A 24,345-nucleotide genomic window follows, 5' to 3' on the forward strand; every position below is an offset into this window, starting at 1 on the left:
TGTGTGTGTGTGTGATGTGCGCATGTGTGTTGTGTGGTATGGGTGCATGGAAGGTGACCAGGGATGCCGGCACAGTTGGCAGAGGTGGACCACCTGGGTTACATCCCACAGCCCACCTCAGCGCAGTGACAGAATGCTTGTGTTCTGACTACACCAGTGCTAATATACTGCTGAAGACGCTTCATCCATGGGGTAGGAAGCAAGGAGAGGCACACAGGCAAACTTCTCAAGATTATTTCACACCACAAGGACAGTCAAGACCATACCTCTACCTCCTTTCTGGTGTTCCTGAATCATTGAAACAGAGTCACTTGGCAAAGCTGCCAGGGAAAGAGGGGGTCAGCCCTGAAATAAAGACTAAGAGTGACCTGTTGGTCTCTCCTACCGACGCATTTACTCTGCGTACAACCCCTCACCAGCCGGCACTGCCTAGGGGCTGGGGCTAGCGATCTATGCATGTTCAATGGTCTGTCCTGCCTCGGACACTTTGGATACTGGCGAAGAGACAGAACAGAAGCCAGCAAACAAGTGAGGTAGCTCCAGAGAGAGAGCTCAGATGAGGTCTTAACCAGATGGAGCCACCTGGCGGAGGGAGGGAGAATCGCAGTGAGAAGGGGAAGGTTCATCGGAAACTTGCATGCTGGGAAGGAACCAGCCAATTAAAATCCAAGGAAACACATTCAAAAGAAATCTATGAGTAAACTCCTCATCTAGGAGCCACCCTGGCCTGCTCCAGGCTAAGTGACCAATTTGGTCAGAAAGAGTTTACATAGGACATAGGACATCTTGACATATGACAAGAGATGCAAACAGTTGGTCAAAGCAGATACACAGGTCCAGACCCATCTACAGAAATAAAACAACTTGATGGGAATCCTCATTTAACTTCAGGAAAGTAGTTTTCATTCTTGTCACTACATTTTTTTTGGTAGGTCGTGGAGCTTGAACTCTAGACCTGAACCCTGTTCCTGAACTCTTCAGCTCAAGGCTATCACTCTACCACTTGAGCCACAGCACCACTTCTGGTTTCCTGGCGGTTAATAGGAGATAAGAGTCTCGGGCTCTTTTGTCCCCAGGCTAGCTTTGAACCTTGATCCTCAAATCTCAGCCTCCTGAGTAGCCAGGATTACAGGTGTGAGCCACCATGGCCAGCTCCCGTCCCTACATTTTTTTTATTGTAATATATAGAGGGTTACAGTTACATTCACCAGGTAGTAAGTGCATTACTTCTCACACATTGATACCCCTTCTCATGTTTTTGTCCCAATTTCATTCCTCCAACCCCCTCCCAATCATCTTGTTTTCCCCCTTCCCTTTCCTATTTCAAACAAATAAACGTATATAAGATATGCCAGGTAACAAAGTCAGATACTGTAACAATATGAGATTAACCAAAGGGCAACAAAAGAGAAGAGAAATAACATAGTAAGTACATTAAGAACAACAATCACACAAGATAAAGCTCTTGTTTCCATATGCTGGAGATCCTTTCATTTAGCCTCATCCTATATGGCCTTATGTATCTAGGTTTTGTGCTGTTGTAATCCTCTTCTAGGAGAGTCCTAGGTGTGTACTAATTATTACAAATGAGGGAAACCATTGAGCCTATGTTCCTTTGGGTCTGGCTTACTTCACTTAATATCATTTTTTTCCAAGTCTTTCCATTTTCTTACAAATGGGGCAATGTTGTTCTTTCTGATGGCAGCATAGAATGCCATTGTGTATTGTTTAAAAGTACCATTAGCCAAGCGCTGGTGGCTCATGCCTGTAATCCTAGCTGATCAGGAGGTTAAGATCTGAGGGTAGAAGTTCAAAGTCAGCCTGGGTAGGAAAGTCTGTGAGACTCTTATCTACAATTAATCACCACAAAAGCCAGAAAAAAACACAGAGCTGTGGCTCGGGTGGTAGAATGCTATCCTTGGCAAAAGCAGCTCAGAGACAGCACCAGGCCTGAGTTTAAGTCCCAGGATTGGCACACACATGTGTACATACACACATGTGTACATACGTACACACACACACACACACACACAATTGCTTAGACTACTTCAGAAGTCAAAGACAGTGTCAGAAGTATGTGAAGTTTAATTTCAAAGTTATTGTTCATGCTTACTTTCTAAAAATTATATTCCATAAAAAAGCATGAATGTGAATGATACAGACACATTCCTTTCGTCCATTTGAGCCTAGCCCCGCTTTTTAGAGAGAACGGGAATCATTCTGGATCCCCAGGAGGTTGACACATAGCAGTAAGCAACTCGACTTGCACCTACGTATAAATGATACCGTAACTGTGCACTTTGGGGTCCTCCTCTTCAATTGAGAACCTGGGCCACTGGTCCTGAGGTCCCTGCCTCTTCATTGTCCTCTCCAGATCCCAGTACAACTCGATGCTATGATGAGTCACTTTGCCCACGACTGGTGGATGAGGCTTTAACGATGGTGTGATTTCTAAAAAGAGAATGACATGGGAGTTTAGGACCCCAGGTCCAGCTGAGTGGGTTCTAGGCGCACAGGGATCTGACTGCTACCTCACCTCTGGCACACAGACAGGGCTGAGGGGATGTGAGCCCGGGCCAGCACACTAAGCCCCGCACTGTTGCACAGGGGACCATGCCATGCCATACCACGGGGATCGCCCCCACTCCCCGGCTCTCCCAATGGAGATGAACATAACCACCAACCAGCTTGTTCTTTCAGCTGCTGAATCTGTTTACTATTTGAATCTTTCAGCAATCTGACTCAGTACAGCCAAGAGACAACCTTTGTAACACAGATGCCAAAGGGTTGACATTTTATCTATATGAAAAGCTTTTACAAACTAACCAAGGAGCGGGGGAAGCAATGTCTAACCAAGGCAAACATAAAAACAAAGTCTAATCCCAACCAAGGTAAGAGATGAGCAGTGCACAGAACAGCAGAGCAGGCAGTCCATGTGACACAGGGACGGACTCCCAGATTCCCTGGTCTTTCCAGAAATCAGCACCAATGAGCTGTAAATCGAGTCAGACACCTCCAAGGGTTATCATTGTAACTGGAAGTGAGAGTATTGGAGTACATACTTCCATGCACTGGCCAGAGCCTTATTTCTACATTTCAATTAGCATCAGTTAGTTGCTCAAGAGGTTTTCATTTGGCATGTCTATATGTGCATACAGTGTGCTGTGGTCAGTGTCCCCTCCAGCACTCTCCCTCCCTTCCTCCTTCCAAAGTCATCTGCACAGAGCTTCCTTGTGTCCAGTATCCCAACGCACACAGGCCCTGTCCATCTCCTGGCACTCTCTGCTCAATCTCACCCCTCACACCCTACACAGGACCTGTTTCGCATTCTTGTCATTCTTTTCTTCTTAAACTGCAGCCTCTTGAGAAAGCTAAAAGGGAAACAGAGCCAGCACTGGTTGTTCACGCCTGTAATCCTAGCGACTTCGGAGGCTGAAATCCAAAAGCTGAGGTTCAGAGCTAATTAGGGCATATAAAATCGAGAGACTCTTATCTCCAATTAACCAGCAAAAGGCCAGAGGTGTGGCTTAAGTGGTAGAGCACCAATCTTTAGGGAAAAAAAGCAAATGTAGAGGCACTGAGTTCAAACCTTGGTAGGAGCATGCATACACACACATCACACACACACATACATACACACACATACACACACCTACACACACAACACACACACACATCACACACATACACACACCTACACACAACACACACACACATCACACACACACACACAACACAAGAACATTGAGTACTCAAGTCATCTGCAGTTCACAAACCAAAAATGAGCTGTTAATAAGAAAATGGGCACATAAACCACAACATGTCCAAAATATATAGTAATACAGAGCCTTTACAAAGGAACTTGTTTGATGTTAGATGCTTTGAGATGATCTTTCTGATGTACCATTGAACAAGAAACTAAGATACAGAGAAAACCATGCAGTGTTCCACTTCTAGACAGGCTATGCCAGGTTGTTGTCATGTAGTGTCCCAGATAGGTAGGTAGGTAGATAGATAGATAGATAGATAGATAGATAGATAGATAGATAGACAGACAGACAGATAGATCTTCCTGCTGTGTTTGAGTTTCTCAAATTTCTATGCCTATGTCTTCTACTCTTTTTGAAATCTTTCCCTGCATCTCAGTGCATTTTAGGCCTCGACTATATCTTTGATTTACCACATTGATTACCCAAAAAGGGTTTTGTATTTCTCTTGAGACAAGAGTCCACAAAACTGGCTCCTGACTCTCTACAGACTCCAGGGGCTCCAGCAAATGGCCCCAGTGAGAAAGTCAGAGCAGCCCTGATTCTGCCCGCCCCAAGTCTGCAGGGCCAACATTTCTTTTGCAGTGAGACCCAGAGACAAGTCAGGCCAGGGAGACAGACTGTAAATTCCCTAACTTTATTTTTCAAACACTTATAGGAAGCATGGAAGAACTGGATAGACCTGAGTTTTAATACATTGGTTTGAAATAGAGTCAAAACATGGATCTCAAAGTGTTTATGATACTTAAATCACATGTAAAAGGTATATAAATTGTAATCATTTTCATGCTGTGAAATCCCTTACAGTAGCTAAACAGAACTAATTCTATATGCATGGACATAGATAAATCTCCAATGGGGGGTAACGCAGTCTACAAAAAAGATAATACTATTACTAGACTGTTCCATAAATCTCACCATATAGCAGCACCGTTTATGAACACGTACTGCACAGTCAGGCTGACATCGCTGAGGGAACTGGTGCACCCCAACACGCCCCTCCCCTGCTGGCAGGCTGGCAGGCTGGCAGGGCGTCAACATCACCGTGTCTGTAAGACTGTTTGGTGCATTTTGTTTGTTTGGGTAGGGCAATATTAGAGGTTTAAGTTAGGGATTTCTATTGGCTCTACTGCTTGAGCCATACCTCCAGCCCTTTTTGCTAACTTTTTGCTCACATCAACCTGAATGGTGGTGCCTCTATTCCTGCTTCCCCTATAGCTTGGAGAACATGTGTGTGCCATCATGTCCAGCCTTTTCTGTTGATAGAAGATCTCATGGACCCTTTTCTAGGCTGGCTGGAATCTTGATCTCCCAACCTCTGTATTCAGAGTTGTGAGGATGACAGACATCTGCCACTATCACCTGGTTAAGGTTTTATTTCTTTATGAAGTAAACTTTCGACATGTGTAGCAAAATGTTCTGACATATATGGTAGAGTTGGGTTTGTGAGTGTCTTGGCCATCATTTTGGTAGGCTTGAAATACTAGTCTCTGAGAATAACTATTTAAATTACTCATTGCTCTTATAGGGCTCCTGGTTTTCTTGGCAAGAATGAGAGATCTCACCCTGGCATCCTGGCTGGTAAATGCAGTGACTCTCCCAGTCACATCATGACACCATGCTGCACAGGACTGGTAGACTAACAGAGCACCGTGCTGGCACTAGAGGCCGACTCTGAGACCATTATGGCCTAAAGTCCCATTGGAAGTCATGACAGTCCAGGACTTGTAAATGAATGCCAGGTCTCAAAGGGAACCCAGAATGCTCACTGTGAATTTCTAAGAGGTGCTGGAGAACTTCAGCATTCCCAGGAACACGAGGCTCTCCCATGCCTTCTTCCTCACTAGTCAATGTACAGACATACGAGATCTCCGTCAGCGAGCCTAGCATCAAACAGCCATGGCCATGGCCATGCCCCAGTCCCGTCTATGTGCCACTTGTAGCTGCGGGCTCATGACAGAGCAGGGACTTCACTGCGTGTCTTCACCCCTCCAGATCCCGTACAGATTCCCGTGACATGGTGGAAGTTTGAAAAGATCCATTATTACTCCCCACCAATGCACTGGCACCATGGCCTCTTGCTTGGTGAGATTCCCCCCACCCAGCAGTGGGTCACCTGACTTGGGCACATTTTCCCAGGAGCACTGACACTTGATACATCGACCACCAATAACCCCTGTGTCATCTCCTACTTGATGCAAAGTTTAGCAAGATGCAAATGCTCTCTTAGGTAAGAAGCACCTTTTGGAGGAAAGTGTTAATGCTGGGCCGGCTCTGGATGACCGGGACAGGAACAGATGATCTGAGCAGGTTAGAGCAAAATGTCAGCAATACTTCTAGGTTGGCAAGGGAGAGTGAGTTAAGCTTTTATTTTTCTTTCCCATTAAACTAGAGCAATCTGATAGGTGTGTTTAATCCATCATTAACCTGTATTGTTTGTGTTTTCTTTTATAAAATTCTCTTACTAGGGTTTGAACTCCAGAGCTAGCTAGGCAGTACTACCGAACTACCGAACTAAGTCACACTGCCCAGTGCTGTTGTTCTCACCATAATCTGCACATATATATATATATATATAATGATGCTTTTTTAGGACTCTAAAACATACATCTTAAAAGGCCATTGGCAAATATCACAATGACAGGGAGAAGCCTGAGACATGGAAGCTGGCAGAAGCAGCTAGCCAAGGCCCACTTTCTGGAGGAGGACAAGAGCAGCAGACTTGGCCGTCTGTAACTGCCTTTCTTATTCATTTAACTTTCACCACATCTAATATCAATCTGTGATGTAGGGGGTTTTATTATTGCAGTAGCTAACAATGGAGTCATAGAGATGTTAAGTAACTTTCCCAAGGTCACACGGAGTTAATTGGCAGAACCAGTATTCAGAGATGGCGTCTGCAAGGTCGGTGGCTCATGCCTGTAATCCTAAGTACTCTGGAGGCTGAGATCTGAAGATCACAGTTCAAAGCTAGTCCAGGCATGAAAGTCCATGAGACTCTTATCTCCAATTAACTACCCGAAAACAGAAGTGGCGCTGTGGCTCAAGGGGTAGGGCCGTAACCTTGAGCTGAAGAGATCAGGGACAATGCCCAGACCCAGAGTTCAAGCCCCACAACTGATCAAAAACAAAAAACAAAACCCACAGATGGTCTGGCTAACTCTGAACCCTTCTGTCTCTTAATAACACATACACGAGATGCTGACCTGGGATGGAAAATCTACCCCTTATTGGCTCATGCTCAGGATTTCCTCACACCATTTATTCTAAATCAGCTTTAACCTATGAGCTAACTTGACCTTGAAACTTCAATGCAATTTTTAAATATTAAGAACAGACAAGCAATGGTTTGAATGAAGTTCAGGGGTGGTGGGTATGGGGACAAAGTGAGAGTTATATGAGAAATGATAAATGTGCTTTGCTGATAAGCTTTTTTTTTTTTTTTTGCCAGTCCTGGGGACTGAACTCAGGGCCTGAGCACTGTCCTTGGGCTTTCTCAAGGCTAGAGCCTTACCACTTGGGCCACAGCACCACTTCCAGCTTTTCTCCAAGGAATCAAGCCCAGATCTTTGGGCATGCTAGCCAAGCACGCTTACCACTAGGCCAAATTCCCTGCCCTGCTGAGAAGCTTTTTTAAGGGTGTTATTACACAACGCCGAGAAGAGAACCTTATGCCATTATGCCTTTTCCAAGCTAGTGGTAGAGCAGCAGAAGGGCTCCGTCCGTGGGTTGCCCTGAAAAAGCAGCATGGTGGCTCTCAACGCATAGGGGAAGCACACCAGAAAGGCTATGACTCCAGACTAGAGGTATAAGTGCAGACCTCTGCAAAGCTTCAGTAAACAGCTTCACTCTATCAGTGTCCTCAATATTTTAAATGACTTTAGAGAATGATTAATACACTCATATATAGAATTTCATGACTGCATTCCCCTACCCTTTCTCTCCATTTGTTTACTCCTTACTTTGACTTCACCCCTCCCACTACAGCTCAAGTTCCAGATTCCTGGTGTTAATTTTGTTAAGCTATTGGTTGTTCAGAGGTGTTGCACCATTACAGTTTACCTACAAATACTCTATTTTAGTTCATATGCATACAACCTTGTATACATTTACATGTATATTTATAAATTAGATATAACATCCACATAAGAGAGAAAACATGTATCCTTGTCTTTCTGAGTCTGACTTAATTTCTTCCAGGTTCCATCTCCCTCTGCAAATGACATAATGCCATTTTTTCTAGTGAATGAATATATATACAACACATTTTCTTGATCCACTCATCTATAGAAGGGTATCTGGGCTGTTTCTATAGTTGGAAAATAGTGCAGCCATTAATATGATTGCACAAATGGCTTTATTGTATCCTGACTTGTAGTCTTTTGGATAAATGCCCAGGAATGGTATTGCTGGATCCTATGGTAATTCTAAGTTTAATTTTTTTGAGGAATCTCCATACTGCTTTCCTGAGTGGCTATACTATTTATATTCCCACCATTCGTATATTAATGTTTCTTCCCCTCACATTCACTGTCTCCAGCATCTGTTGTTGTTTGTATTCTTGATAATGGCCATTTCAACAGAGGTGAGATGTAATCTCAATGTCATTTTGCTTTGCATTTCCTTTATGGCTTGAGACATTGAGCATTTCTGTGACTATTGGCCATTTTTACTTCTGAGAAGTCTCTATTTAGCCCCTTTGCCCATTTATTAACTGGATTATTAACACTGAAGATTTAGTTTCTTGAGGTCAAAGTATCCTTATGATAAACAGTTGACAATTACTTCCAAACTTAAAGCTGGGCAAAGCAGTACACACCTAATCCCAGCACTCTGGAAGTAAAAAGAAAGGATTGTGTGTTCAAGGCCAGCATGGTACTTAGTAGAAGCAAAACAAGTAGCAACAAAAGCTCTAAGAGAATCAGTGTGTGGAATCAGTACTGAGATGAGTACTGTGATAGGTCGCATGAAAAGCGGGAGGTTATGAACACAGAAGGCCTGTGACTGTATTTACTATATAAAGACATACCCCAGGCACATTTGCGTTCCTGAGCACCAATACAAAATTAAGGAAAGAAAACACTGGCAGTTTACTAACATCAGTCTCACTGGCAAGGACCATCTGCATCTCGGCCCATGAAGAGGGTAGCAGTTCACTGAGGGCCCGCTGTATAGAGAACAGCAGAGTTCATTTATCACTGCCTGGCCAGATGTTTATGGCAGCCAGAAATCAAAAACACATTCAAAACCAACATGCCAGGGAAATCATAGGCGTTCCCACATTTTGGACTTTTAAAGTATCAAAAACGTTTGCCATGAACCAATACTAAAGAAGGAATTTTCAAATCAAATATCAAAATGGTCATGGTGATGAAAGCTTTTCCTTTCTTTTAAAACTAAGACAACTGGAATAAGTTTAATTTTACCAAGCTGTTTCACTGCTTTTTTGAAGTGCAGTCCGGTAAAACCTGAACAGATGAAATGAGCAAGCACAGAGGTAGACAGTATAAAAAATTGTAAATGTTCATCACCGCTAAATTCAGCTAATGAAAGATTCATGTCTACAAACTGACGACTTGGAGGTAAAACTACAATTGACTTTCCTGGATAAATTTAATTCCATCATCATATTAAAGGAAAAGGAAGATGCTGAACACTGATGGCTTATGCCTGAGATCCTAGCTACCCATGAGGCTGACATCTGCAGGTTCAAGTTTGAAGTCAGCTAGGACAGAAAAGCTGGCAAGATTCTTATCTCCAATTAACTACCAAAAAAAGCCAAAAGTGGACAGATGGCTCAAGTGGTAGAACACTAGCCTTGAACACAACAGTGCCCAGTATTGAGTTCAAGCCCCAGAACTAGTATACACACACACACACACACACACACACACACACACACACACACACACACACAAAATATATTACAGAGCCGTTCAGTTTCAAATTCAGATATGCATGAAAGTGATGCAACTTTAATGTTTTCCACATTCCAGTGGCCCTGCCATCTGACTAGACAGCGAGAACCCTGAGGAAATGAACTGAGAGTCCTTCACTTCTCTCGTCTGGGTCACTCCATGTTGGACTTTAACCGATCTTACCTAATTTAAATATTCCCCAGGTTTTGCTGTGATGCATTTAACCATACCAGATGAATACGCACATGGACGATAACATCACATTTTATCCCACAGTTCTCAGCACTCAGCCTTTAGACTGCAGTGGAAACAGACATCAGCTAGCTGCATACAAGCAGAGGCTCCTAGGGTCCTGCCGTGCGTGTCAAATCCCATGAGCCCATCTTCCGGTTCAGGCATATCATCCTCCAGCATGTGACACTGTCGCCAACTCTGAGGCTACTTAGTTGCCTTCCAAGAAAACCTGCCGAAAGCTTGTGTAATACAACTCAAGCACACTGTTAGGAACCCCTCTTTTTCCCACAGATAAAATGTAATACTATATTCTGATCTCAGGTATTTTGAAAGAATTTTCTAGCATGGGATACAATACTAAAGGGCAATTAAACATTTACACACATACACACACACAAAACTGCCTTAGATTTCACTTATTGCTGATTTTCTCCTCTACCCAACATTCTGCCATTCTCCATTCTATTGTTCTCACTATCTCTGGGAACACAATTCTGCTAGGCCTCTGCCAACTACTGGCAGGGATAAGACTAAGCCATCAGTACCAGCCCTTCTGGAGTCTGCAGTCCTCAGAAGACACCCCTTGCCTGCCCAAAGCAGTCATAACCACTGAAGTAAAGCAAAAGGATTGGTGGGGGACATTTGAACTCAAGCCCAGAGAGAGCAAGAAAGAACAGATACAACCTCAATTTCTGATAACAGTACCATGCTCTGCAGTCTGGTCCAGTAAAAATACAAACCTAGATTCCACTTTAAGAGCAATAAGGTAGTACAACAAGTAATAATCTGATCCCTCCAGAGAATATCTCATCATCAACATAACCCTCATCATTAGCATATCCTTGACAAATTCAATCATTTGAGTCATAATTTGTATTAAAAACATAATTGTCTTAATATTGACCCACGATATCTTCCACACAATGTAGCTAGTTTCTTTAGAAACTGCCTCTCCAGCAGCTCTCTACAATGGTTTGTAATAAAAAGAAAAGAACAAACAAATGTCAGGTAAACTTGCTATATAAAGACAAATTTGGCACCATAAATCTTCTGAACTCCCTTCATTCTAAACAGGTTACCAGGGCATACCAGGAAAAACAAATTACATATTCATAGTCATTGTAGAAAGAACCAAGACCATAAATTGGATATTAATTTTAAATAATGGGCACTGCTCTTCGCGTTTGTCAGTCCTACAGAGTAAATCCCACACTCCTCCTTTGGGACTGCTCTCCTATCCCTCCACTCCCTAGCTCGAAGGAGAGTGTCTCAACAGCCAGGATTCATACTCAGCCCTTTTGTGGCAAACTAACGAAAACTGTTCTGCATGGAATACTCAAAGGCAGCTACTATATCATTGTCCTTTGGAAAAGTCTTTCCCCATGCATAAAACACAGTCTGAAAATAGATTTACTTCCCGTCTCTGCACTAAGTAACAAAGGTACCACTTTGATCTAGCTAGAGTACAAATCCATCTTTTTAAATGTCCCATCAGGTATTGTGTCCCTCCTCCTTCTTTCTCTACTCTCACTAAATCCCCAGAAATGTCTGGAGACCCAACTTGAAGTTATCTTCAACCCCTCATTTTAGTTACTGTCTCATTATAGTATGGGTATTCCTTTCAAAACTCCCAATTTTTTTTATTTTTTAAAAAAAAGAGGGGTCTGGGAGTTTAGCCTAGTGGTAGAGTGCTTGCCTGGCATGCATGAAGACCTGGGTTCAATTCCTTGGTACCACATACATAGAAAAATCCAGAAGTAGGCCGGGAGTTTGGCCTAGTGGTTAAAGTGCTTGCCTAGCATGCATGAAGACCCGGGTTCGATTCCTCGGTACCACATACATAGAAAAAAGCCGGGAAGTGGTGCTGAGGCTCAAGTGGTAGAGCTCTAGCCTTGAGAAAGTCCAAGGACAGTGCTCAAGCCCTGAGCCCAAGCCCAGGACTGGCAAAAAAAGAAAAGAAAAGAAAAGAAAAATCCAGAAGTAATGCTATGGCTCAAGTGGTAGAGCTCTAGCCTTGAGAAAGTCCAAGGACAGTGCTCAGGCCCGCAGTTCAAGCCCCAGGACTGGAAAACAAGTATACTTTCCAAGTTAAAAAAATGTATAGAAACTTTGATAGAAAACATCCAAATTATGCAAAGAACTCTTAAAATCCAGCTACAAGACAAGAACCTAAGAAATTAAGACCTGAATAGATACCTCAACACACAAGATATACACATTTACCTGTAAATGTTTGCATTTTTATTCATAATTGCCAAAATTTGGAAGCAATGGGTCCCTTCAATAACTAATGAAGAAACAGTGATGCTTCCCAACTGTGAATGATATATTACAACATGACAAAAGAAAGGAAGAGAGGGAGGGAGGGATAGAGGGAGGGAGGGAGAGCTGGCAACTCACGAAAAGACAAGGGTAAGGCAGCCCATGTAACAATGACATATGTATATAACCCTAACTATATTCTGTTCTGGAAAGATAAAACTGGTTTGGAAATGAACTGTCTCCCACAGGTGCCTGTGTGGGCAGCTTGGTACCCAGCTGGTGGTGCTGCTTGGGGACACAGGGAAGGCCATGGCAGAGGACCCAGGTGGAGGAAGTAGGTGACTGTAGAGCATGCTCTGGGGACATCATCTTGTCCTGGGCCACCTGTACCCCACATGCCTACCACCCTGAGCGCTGCCTCACAGAGCACAGGACCTGGAAGCTGGTTAGCGGGGACCAGAACCTCTGAAACTCATGGGCCAAGATTAAGCTCTCTTTTATGAAGTTGTTTGTCAGTTGTTTTGTGAAAATGACAAAAGTCTCATGTGGATGAATATACAACACTGCATTTGACATAAAAAGAATGAAGCCTGAAGTATGCAAACTTTAAAAGACAATTTAGTGGGGTGAGGACTCTCAAGATCAAATGTAAAATATGACCAAATAATCTGCTTTACAAATGCACTGAAGTAGGGGGAGGGTCCGCCCCAAATAGCTCTGGGAAAGAAGGCCAGCCCCAAAGACAAAGGAAACTGGAAGCAAGACCTGAGCTGTAGCTGACCTTCTGACCCCCATGGGTACAGGTTAGCATGCCACTGCCACTGTGGGGAACACTGGAAAGGGTGGCAGGTAAGTGGGCAGGTGGCAGGCTGTGGGATGCGGGGTGGGTGAGTGGGTGGCAGTCGGCCTCATTGTTAGAGTGGCAGCTCTGTATAAGCCAGGTGGGAGTGGAGAAGTCCGTGTGCTTTGCTTAACTGAGATATACATGTGTCACAGAACCCTATGAGGGTTACTATATATGCACCTATTTCCTCCTTCTGTCCACTGAGGGAGCCTGTAAACAGTGTGACAGGCAGGGTAGCGTCTAGCATGCAGGTCTTCATTTCACATATTATTCTTCAACTAAAGAAACCAAAATTCCTGAGAGGAATAGCTGAATCTAGAAATGAGATAAGAAATAATACAAAATGAGTCAGAAGCATTTTAGTGCCAAATTTTTCTGAATGCCTCACTCTCCAAGTTTAAAGCCACTCCCCACCATGGTTGGGGTAGGTCAAGGGGCACAAGATAAACTTCAATAACTCTAAGAGGCCAGAACTAGACAATGTGAATGAGTAAATACATATCAGATTATAACTGAAAATACAAAAAAGTCCATGAGTCTGTACTGATGTAAATAAATGAGTAAAGAGACATGAGAAACACAAAACTCCACACAGGTGAATTATACCTAATTTTTATTAACACCTCCACCATGGAGGTGCAGTGTGGTTTCCACTCACTCGTCAAGCAGTGGTAGAGTCCTTCAGAGCATAGCATGGGAGAAAAGAGATGGGAAAGGTCACCATGCAGACACTGGACAAATTTGCAGCAGTGACATGTCTTACTCGTAGCATATATCTCCAATTTGATGTAATGAGGCCACTTTTGTAGTCCTCCTCCAAAAATACCCTATAAAAGGCCAGCCACTGGTGGCTCACACCTGTAATCCTAGCTACTCAGGTGGCTGGAATAAGGATCACAGTTTGAAGCCAGCCCAGGCAGGAAAGCCTGTGAGACACATATCTGCAATTAACCTCCAGAAAACCAGAAATGGCACTAAGGCTCAAAGTGGTAGAACACTAGTCTTCAGCTCAGAGACAGTGCCTAGGCCTTGAAGTTCAAGTCCCATGACTGGCAAAAAAAAAAAAATCACTCTAGCGGATGGAGATATATCTCAGTTTGTAGAGCGCTATCCAATGAGCAAATGCAGCAGGGACTGAGTTCTAGACTTGGTCTTGGACCCACCAAAAACATCAAATAACCCCTCCCAAAAATTGTCATAGTCAAGAAAGGAGACTCTGAGAAACTGTTACAGGCTAGAGGAACTTAAGGAGACAAGACATGACAACTGTGTCACATGGCATTCTGAATGGGATCATGGGACAAGACACAGACAGTGAGTGAAAACTGAGGACAGCTGAATAAAATATGGACTTCAGTTAATAATGTACTGCTATTAATAACAAGCATACCATGTACATGTAAGTTATTAGTAATGAGGAGAGGATTCTGTGAGAACTCTATGAACGGCATTATAAATTACCATGTGGCGACAGGAGAGAGGGAGAGGCAGAGGTGCAGAGACTGACAGCAGACCTCTGCTCAGAAACATGCAAGGTGAGCACGGTGGAAAGAACTCAATAAGCATTAACCTAAAATACTTTATGCAGTGACAAATGCTTTCATTTAAAAAGTAAGGGGAGGAGAGATCAGCGGAAGATGGCGGCGGTTCAGTGTGAGTCTTTCTGAGCTCTCACCAAGATACCAGTTCTAGTATCGTCAGGGAAAGTTCATTCCCAAAGATCCATCCTAAGGAAGCTTTAGCACCACAGAGATCTCAGTCTGAGAGGAGAAAGGCAGGAAACCAGCACAAGAAGACAGTGTGCAGCTGTGCCAGCCACTTGGAGCCACCTCGGAGACAAAGCCTCCCTCCGGAACCACAGCAGACAATGCTTCTCAGGAGCGCAGACCTGCCGGCTCCAGACAGAGCCAGACAGAGCCTGCCCGAGCCCAGGGCCATCACCTGGCCATGGCGGGGATCTGCCAGTTTCAGAACCAGAAAATCCAGCAATTTGTGAGAACCTCCGTGGACAAGTTTCCACTTCTGCTCTCAGAACAGCATTGGGAAGGAATCCCCTCCCCAGCCAGCCAAGAGCAGAGCCATCTTGACAGCTGGCAAAGACCCGGCCAAACCACCTGGAGCCTGAGAAGTGGTGCTGGCAGCGCCATCTTTCAAGAGGGCAAAGGCTTTCCCAGGAACAGCTTAGCGGGATGTCCGCCCCAGCGCTAGCAGAAGTTCCTCCCCTGGGTGGGGCTCCACCATTCTTTTTCTCTGCCCAATCAAGCAAACTGACCAGAAAAACCACAAAGCCAAATCGCAAGAGAAAAAAACTTTAAGTGTTTGGATCCCGAATTTAGTGGAGACATAAATTCTTATCCTGTCCCCCTCCAAAAAAAATAAAAACAAACTAAAGAATAACCCCCCCCTTTTTTTCTACCTTTTTTCATTCACATTTTTATGTGTTCTTATTTTTTTTTCTTTTTTTTTTTTTTTTTTGCCAGTCCTGGGCTTGAGCTCAGGGCCTGAGCACTGTCCTTGGACTTTCTCAAGGCCAGAGCTCTACCACTTGAGCCTCAGCACCACTTCTGGCTTTTTTTCTATGTATGTGGTACCAAGGATTTGAACCTGGGTCTTCGTGCATGCTAGGCAAGCACTCAACCACTAGGCCAAACTCCCGGCCCTGTGTTCTTATTTATTTATTTTTTTTCCATTTTACCTCCACCTTTTCTTTTGTTTTTAAATGTTATGATTCTTTTTTTTTTTCCACTTTCTTTCTGTCATTGTGGTCATTCCTAGAAATGCAGTGGCAGCACTGGGTACAGACTGGATACAAATGATATGTTTATTGATACAGTCACCTGATTTTTAATGTCTGGGTTCTTAACCCTAGTATTTCTTGTCTAAGAACTCACAATTGTGTATGATCTCCCCCCACCTTTTTTCTTTTTTTTTCTTTTTTTTTACTTTTTGAAATTTTTTATCATTGAACTCTCCTATATATACACCTTTCTCTTTTCTTTATATATTCTTATTACTCTCATTTTCATAAGTTTTATCTTATTTTTTCTTTGTACTCAACTATTTTATCTTTCTATCCCCCTAGGTCAGTTATCCTTATGCTATCCCTCTTCTTCATTACTATATTAATCTTACACTCCTACATTACTCTTTTCTTACCTCCCCTCTTGTCTTTCATACTATTTTCCTATCTCTGGTCCTCTGTTCATCCTTCAACTTTTATGATGCATGGATCTACAGTTGATGGTGGTTGAGCAATATTCTATATCTAGGTGTTCAATTATACTGTAGGTCCAGAGGGACTTAAATACAATAGAGATTGGATTGAGGGTTTGGTTTTTTTTTTTTTTTTGGTCATAAAACTGTGATCGGTGGTGATATTAGATTTGTCTGTAAGTGCACAAACAGAGAGAGAGAGTGATAATACCAATCTAAAATTGTGAACATCTATTGTCTGGCCAGCTAAAGAGCTCTAGGTTGATTATATCTTAAAATTTGTAATCTTATGAAGTGTTAATCTTGCTCCCATTTTCAAATGGGCAGAGCAAGAAACTCAAGAAAAATTGCAAATCAAGGAATAGCATCTCCCACCCAATATAAACAAGCAATGGAGCAGTCAATGGCAAAACTAGATGAGAATCCTGTAAATGCTATTCAAATGTAATTGATAAACATGATTAATGAGGGGCCGGGAGTTTGGCCTAGTGGTTAAAGTGCTTGCCTAGCATGCATGAAGACCCAGGTTCGATTCCTCGGTACCACATACATAGAAAAAAAAAAGCTGGAAGTGGTGCTGAGGCTCAAGTGGTAGAGCTCTAGCCTTGAGAAAGTCCAAGGACAGTGCTCAGGCCCTGAGCTCAAGCCCAGGACTGGCAAAAAAAAAAAACATGATTAATGAAAAGTCTGAAAACATACAGAAAGAGATACGTGAGGAAGCCATATCTAAACAAGATGAAACCATAAAGAAGGTGATATATGAATGTGAGGAAGCCACAAAGGAGGCCAGAATAAAGAATTTACCAAAAAAATGGATGAATTCATAGAATCCACAAACAAAAAGCTGACCAAACTCCAAGAAATGTCCAATGAGAATAAAGCTGCTAAGCTATTCACTCAAATGGAAATCAAGGAGTTAAAGGAGTCCATACACAATCTAAAACAAGAGATGCAAAGCATCAGAACTGAGCAACTGGAAGGAAGGGAGATGAAGAATAAAGTAGAAAGTATTGATAGCAGATTAGACAATGCAGAAGAAAGAATCTCCAGGGTTAAAGATAACCTAGTTCTTATAGAGAAAGAACAGAAAATGAGTCAAACCAAATCTAGGAAATAAGAGAGAATGCTTCAGGAGATCCAAGATACAATTAACAAACCTAATTTAAGGCTAACTGGTATTGAAGAAGGCTTGGAGAAAGAGGTTAATGGTATTGGAAATATACTTCAGGGAATCATCTCAGAGAACTTCTCAAATATCCAGAAGGGCAGGCCCATCCAGATACAAGAAGCTTTTAGAACCCCAAACAGACCTGACCAGAAAAGAACATCCCACCACCACATTATAATCCATACAGGATCAATAGAGACCAAAGAAAGGATCCTAAACAGCTTGGTACTGGCACAAGAACAGGCCTGAAGACCAATGGAATAGAACTGAGGACCCAAATATTAACCCACAGACCTATGGCCACCTAATCATTGATAAGGGAGCCAAAAAAATAAAATGGAAGAAAGACAGCCTCTTCAACAAGTGGTGCTGGAAGAACTGGTTAAGCACCTGCAGAAAACTAAAGTTGAATCCTTCTTTATCACCATGCACCAGGATTAACTCCAAATGGATCAAAGACTTCGAGATAAAAGCAGATACACTGAAAACTTTACAAGAAGAAATAGGAGATACACTAGGTTTCCTTGGCACAGGTTGAAACTCTCTTAATAAGGACCAAGAAACACAACAAATCAGAGAAAGGCTGCATAAGTGGGACTACATTAAACTGCAAAGCTTCTGTAAGGCAAAGGACATAGCTAGCAAATTAACTAGAAAGCCTACAGAGTGGGAGAAGATCTTCACTAACCATATAACGGACAAAGGCCTCATATCTAAAATATAGCAACAGCTCAAAAAATTGAATCACTCCAAAACTAATCTCCAAAGAAACAACCATCCCATTAAAAGATGGGCCAAAGACTTAAAGTCTTCTCTGAAGAAGAAATAAAAATGGCCTATAGACACATGAAGAAATGCTCAACATCTCTGGTCATAAAAGAAATGCAAATCAAAACAACTCTAAGATTCCACCTCACTCCAGTTAGAATGGCCAGGATCAGGAAAACTAATAACAACAGATGCTGGAGGGGATGTGACCAGGAGGGATCACTACTACACTGTTGGTGGGAATGCAAACTCATTCAACCACTATGGAAAGCGGTATGGCAGTTCCTCAAAAGACTAAACATAGAGCTCTCCTATGACCCAGCAATTCCACTACTTGGCATTTACCCAATCGTCCAGAAACAAGGGCATACTAAATCCACTAGCACAATGATGTTCATTCCAGCACTATTTACCATAGCAAAGATATGGAACCAACCTAGATGCCCCTCAGTTGATGAGTAGATCAACAAGATGTAGTATTTATACACAATGGAATTCTATGTTGCTGTCAGAAAGAACGACATGGCCCCATTTGTAAGGAAATGGAAAGACTTAGAAAAATTCATATTAAGTGAAGTAAGCCAGACTCAAAGGAACTTAGGCTCAATGGTTTCCCTCATTTGTCATAATCAGTAGAAACCTTGGGCTCTCCTAGCAGAGATTTACAATAGAACAAAACCTACATACATAAGGCCATATAGTATGACACTAAATGAAAGGACCTCTAGGATATAGAAACAAAAGCTATATAATGAGTGATTGTTGTACTTAATGTACTATGTTCTCTCTCATCTCTTTTGCTGTCCTTGGTTATCTCATATTATTACAGTATTTCACCTTGTTATCTGATATATTTATATATGCATATTTGGTTATTTGAAATCAGATAGGGAAGGGTAGAAAACAAGATAAGGGGCAGGAGTAGTGGGATGGAAATGGGGACTAAGACATGAGAAAGGGTATCAATGTATGTGAAGTAATGCACCTTCTACCTGGTGAATATAATATAACCCTTCTATTAATTACAATAAAAAATATATGAAAAAAGAAGAAAAACTCACTTAGGGATTTAGGGATATACATTTGCTGGGCTCAGGGATTATGGATGTATATGCTTTTAATCAGGGAAGATTATAAACACACAATGAGAACTTTTATTTAAAATATATATATAAATAGCTTCCAAACAAGCATTGGAATTTGAAAGTGATTCAGTGAGCTCCAAGTTCAATGTAATTATTTTAACAATATAGCCTTCTATTCTGTGAAAAAATATAAAAAATAAAATAAAAAATAAGGGGAACCCTAAAAACTTTACAACTCCTTATCAGAACACTTGAACTGTATAAAAACTGTCAAATGAAACTGTCTCAGGCAGAAGAGAAAATATATGACATATGAATCTAGGGAAAAAAATTGCTAAAAGGGGCGGGGAGCAAATACATGGGGTAAATATAAAATCTGTTGTCTGCCTAGTTAAAATAACCACAATGTACTGTGAAGTTAATGAAACATATTTGACAGAAGCACAGGATAGAGATAGAAACAGATACCTATTAGTTACCACACCCTGGCTAAGAAGTGATCAGTATACCAAGAGATAATATGAGTGAGGAAGGATTTATTTTGGTTCATGGGGCAGAGAATTCTATCCATGTTTACTGAGCCCCATGTCAAATACCACAGCACTGGGTGCTTGTGGCAAAAGCTGCTCCCTGCTTCTTAGTGAACAGGAAACAGAGAAAGGGAGGGGGAGGGAAACAGGAAAAAGTAGAGAGAGGTGAGAGAGACAAGAGGAGAGAGAAACAGAAGGAAGACAGGTCCAAGGACTGCCCCTGCTGACATACTCTGTACTTCCCCCAGCCAGATTCCACCTCTTCAAGTTTCTAAAACCTCTCCAAATAGCACTACAAAATCACCAGCTAGGGAACTATGCTGTTATCACACAAGCCTACAGGGGGTCTTCCACATTCAAACCATACAGTATTGCTGTAAGAGTCTTGTACACAATGATATTATCTGAATAAAGATTAATAAGTTAAGGATGCTTACTTTAAACCCTTGAGCAAGTATTAGAGGAAAAGATTCACTGCACATTGGAAGTTTGTACTCTGTAAGACATAACCTTCTGCAAGTTTATAACAAGCGTGTGTTCTCCTTGTTTATCAACATCATTTTCCAGACAGATACAGAAACTTGGATCATATATAGATATTGATGATGTCAAGGATTCAGATATAGATGATATAGAATAAAATTATGCCATTTGCATGAAAATGGAAATAGTAACAAAGGTGGTTAATTCTGATTATATACAACATTAACAAATATAGAAATGTACTGAAATCTCTTCAAACCGTTCATATCTATGAATAAAACAATAAATAGAACTATGTTCCCCCTAATTTGTCAGGTATTTTCCTAACCAGCTGAGAGTCCATCACTGAACGTTTAAACTATGTTAAAATTGTCTAGCCCTAACTTTAAAAATTCTTCAATTACTTTATACTATTGCAACCATATTTAATAAATATATTTTATGGACCTGTGCCATATTTTCTGCAAAACCAACAAAATCTTTGATCCAAAGTAAAAAAAAAATCCAATTTGATCTTGGGTAGGAAAGCAGTTAAAGTTACCCTATCTGACAATAAATCTGTCTGCACCTTCCTATTTTCTATAATGGTATAACTTGAATTATATATGGAGTCTTACAGGCAAGGGACACCTCCAATAAATCATATTATGTTCAGTCTTTAAGAAAGCCTTTGATCCTTTGCTTTTCTAAAGAGAGATGCTCAATAAACATTACCTCAAATCCCCTTCCAAATATATCCAATGCCTGTCTTGGCTTTTGCCCTCTTTCACCATCCCCCACAAAAGTGCCATAATAGTACTGTGTATGTTTTGGTTGCTAATATTATACAAGATGCTTGTCTCACATGGCACACCCAACCTCCTCGTCACACAGTGTGACAGTGAGCTTCTCTACCACAGTGTCCATTTCTTCCTGGTTCTAATTTTAAATTGTGAGCCTACATGAATGTGCCCTCTGTCATATCCAAGATAAGTCACAGTTCATTTGACTTGAAAGCTGTCAAACCCTTAAATGCTTTAAATTCTCCCTACCATAACATGTACACATGTACATACACAAATACACACACACACAGAGTCTCTTCCTATATGGGTAAACTTGGTTTGCTTAGTAGATAATCACTTGAGATGAAGCATGAAATCAACTTCTTATTTAAACTTCATTACAAATAAGATGCATCAAAATGTGAATATTAGTATGTTGTAGAAACTCTTGTCAAGCAAAGCAATTGGTTTTAAAAATACAGAAGTGATTGATTTCTGCTAGTGCTGTCTTAAGGTAGCTGTTTCTTTTAACTAGGTTTTCATGTTTAAATAAATATTCTTGGATGAATTACCATTTCTCTATTTTTATGTACATAATATAAGGGAAAATATTTAGTGAAATGTTTCTGGAGTTTCAAGAAAACCTGCACTGATTTTACTTTTAAATTCTCAATTTCCTAAGACTCATTTTCTGATTTGCACAGTAATAAATATCCAGACCAAGTTGCCCGGCTTTAGAGCTCAGCCACGCCAGATGAAGCGATCTCACTGCTCAGAAACACAGCTGTTTCCTGGGAGAGGATCAGGGTCCACCTCCTGCAAGACACTGCTCTGCTCCACAGAGGGCATTGCAGAGAGCTGGAGGGACAGCCACAAACAACTTTGGGGTGCCCTTCCTCAGGAGAGGAACAGAAGGCGTCCACCAGCCTGATCTGCCTCAGAGCCCAGGTGTCTGCCAAGATGGTGCCTGAGCTGTTGGGAAAATGGGTGGAAATGTTTGTGGCCCGAAAGGAACGCTTTGGTGTCCACACTTCCCTCTATCATCTATTACAAATAGCATGTATTTCTTACTGAGTCAGAGCACAGAAGTATCTCTTCTAAGACAAAAGCTTTGAGATTTAATCACACACTATAAATTCACTGATTTAAAGCATACAGTTCAGTTATTTTCAGTATACTCACAGACCCAGAAAACCTTGCCAAAATTATTTTTATGCAAGCTTTGGGGTTTACAGTGGGGCCCTTGGGTGAGCTAAGGCAACTCTGAACCATTACTGGAGGAGATGGGGATTAACCTAGGTCAGGACACAGCTCCAGGAAAATGTCTTTCTGCATGTGTAAGATCTGTAAGTTTACAAATTGCCAGCCACATGTTGAACTCAAATGAGAAGAAGATAAAAATATGTCAACCGGGGGCTGGGAATGAGGCTTGGTAGTAGAGTGCTTACATAGCATGCATGAAGCCCAGGGCTTGATTCCTTAGCAACACATAAGCAGGAAAGGCCAGAATTGGCACTGTGGCTCAAGTGGTAGAGTGCAAGTCTTGAGCAAAACAATCTCAGGGACAGTGCCCAGGCTCTGAGTTCAAGCTCCAAGCCTGGTTAAAAAAAAAAAAAGACATATATATATATATATATATATTGACATATATATGTCAATAACTGCTTTGCTTGACAAGAATTTCTACAACATACGAATGCTCAAATTTGCTGCATCTTATTTTTAGTGAAGTTTTAAGAATTTGGTTTCATACTTCATCTCTAGTGGATATTTATACATACACACACACGCGTGCACACACACACACAATCAACTACAAAGGCTCGATACACTTGTTGTAAGCCTCATGGATGACAGACTTTGACTGACTAGGGAGTCAGAATTGAGAAGATTCAACTATACCTGGCCCAGGAATCTAGTCCCCAAAAGAAATCCATCCTCCTTATAGAAAAGTCCTTCTTGCCCTTGTGATAGGCCCAAGGCACCATGTCCACCAGATACAAGGTGGGCAGAGCTGCTGGGGACAGCTCTGCAGGAGGAGACATGCAGAATAGTCTCTGGTACAGAGATGAGTTGCTTGCATCATGGATTGACAAATGCTGCAGATCTAAGCCCAGGTTCACTACAGATGTGGGAGGAAAGACCCTACAGTGATATTTGCTATGATGCTAATAAAGACTAAATCTCCGGTTTCTTGGGTTCATGGGTGTTTTTTTAAGGTACAAATGATAAGTGTGTTCACAAGGTCAATTTTTTGTGAAATTTGCAAACAATGTTTAAACTGCAGGTATTCAAAAAAGCTCTTTTCTCATCCCATGTTCCTCCTTGTTGGCACTCATGATATTGAAGGTATGTCACTAAAATGAGGAGGACTGAGAATATACTGAGTTTGGCTTAGCAGAATAGTTCTATGCAGCTCACAGTGTCTTTGTGTGCAATTGAGGGACTGCTATCCACTTTATAGCAGAGACTTCCAGAGACTCTCCTGCCACCTGCAGTGTTTATTCCCCATCATACAGTGACAGGCCATATTGCCTAACAGGCACTTCAGTGAACAAAGTTTTCAATAAATATATTGACAGCTAATCTGAGGAAATTGTTTTGAAGATTACAATCTAAAATTTAATCAACAGGTCTGATCCTCATTGGTATCTAATTAAAACTGAAGCTCTCACCTGTCAGATAAGATACTCCGCAAATAGTACCCGCAGTCTTCGAGACATCACACATTTTGTGCAGTAAATCATGCAACACCTACTATTACTATGAATGGTAATCATGTCTGAGGACAGTTTGGTGACTTATGTATTCCTTATCACACCTCAATTCATTATAAAGTCTGACAGTTCCAGATAAAAGCATGGAAAATTGCCACCAGTACAGTGAAGTAGCCTGAAGAAACAAATTTTCTAATAAGAAACTCCTATACATATCTCTGTGATAATTCAATGTTTGCAACTTATGAATAATTTGATTACACCATAGGGGGCTCAACTGAACACATGGGAAAAATTTAAATGCATTTGAATTGCTCTAGTATGCCTTAACTTCAGATCCATTTTCTACAATTATTGATTGGTCCAAAATTTAAATTCAATATAAAGAATTTCCAATGAAGCCAAGCAGCAAAATTAAAGGAACAAAGACCAACAATAGCTTCAAAAATGTTCAATGTTGTGAAACAAGGGGAGCAAGTTCTGGATGGCTGAGATAGTATGCACAATTTTTTTCAAAAAGAATCATGATAGCCAAGAAAATATAGATAATTGCAGGGGAAACAGAAGAGATAAATAAGATGGTGAAAAATCT

The 24,345-nt window shown here is 41.5% G+C and overlaps 1 protein-coding gene across 5 annotated transcripts in view; it reads right to left on the reverse strand.

Annotated features, from left to right (window-relative positions):
• The window catches only part of Fank1 (fibronectin type III and ankyrin repeat domains 1), a 73,124-nt gene that overhangs the window by 27,133 nt on the left and 21,646 nt on the right, over positions 1 to 24,345 (reverse strand). For 2 of the 5 annotated variants that reach the window (XM_090345630.1, XM_090345628.1), the window contains exons 1-2: positions 13,206 to 13,327; positions 2,274 to 2,451 (exon numbers count right to left, since the gene is read on the reverse strand). In XM_090345630.1, the coding sequence (XP_090201756.1) occupies positions 2,274 to 2,451; positions 13,206 to 13,284 (257 nt within the window). In that variant the 5' untranslated portion in view covers positions 13,285 to 13,327. Of the gene's footprint in view, positions 1 to 2,273; positions 2,452 to 13,205; positions 13,341 to 24,345 lie in introns of those variants that run through there. The other 3 variants (XM_090345627.1, XM_090345632.1, XM_090345629.1) reach the window with 3 other exon arrangements.

The sequence above is a fragment of the Megascapheus bottae genome, chromosome 15 (assembly GCF_031878675.1).
Source record: "Megascapheus bottae isolate mThoBot1 chromosome 15, mThoBot2.hap1, whole genome shotgun sequence".
Taxonomy (NCBI): Eukaryota; Metazoa; Chordata; class Mammalia; order Rodentia; family Geomyidae; genus Megascapheus; species Megascapheus bottae.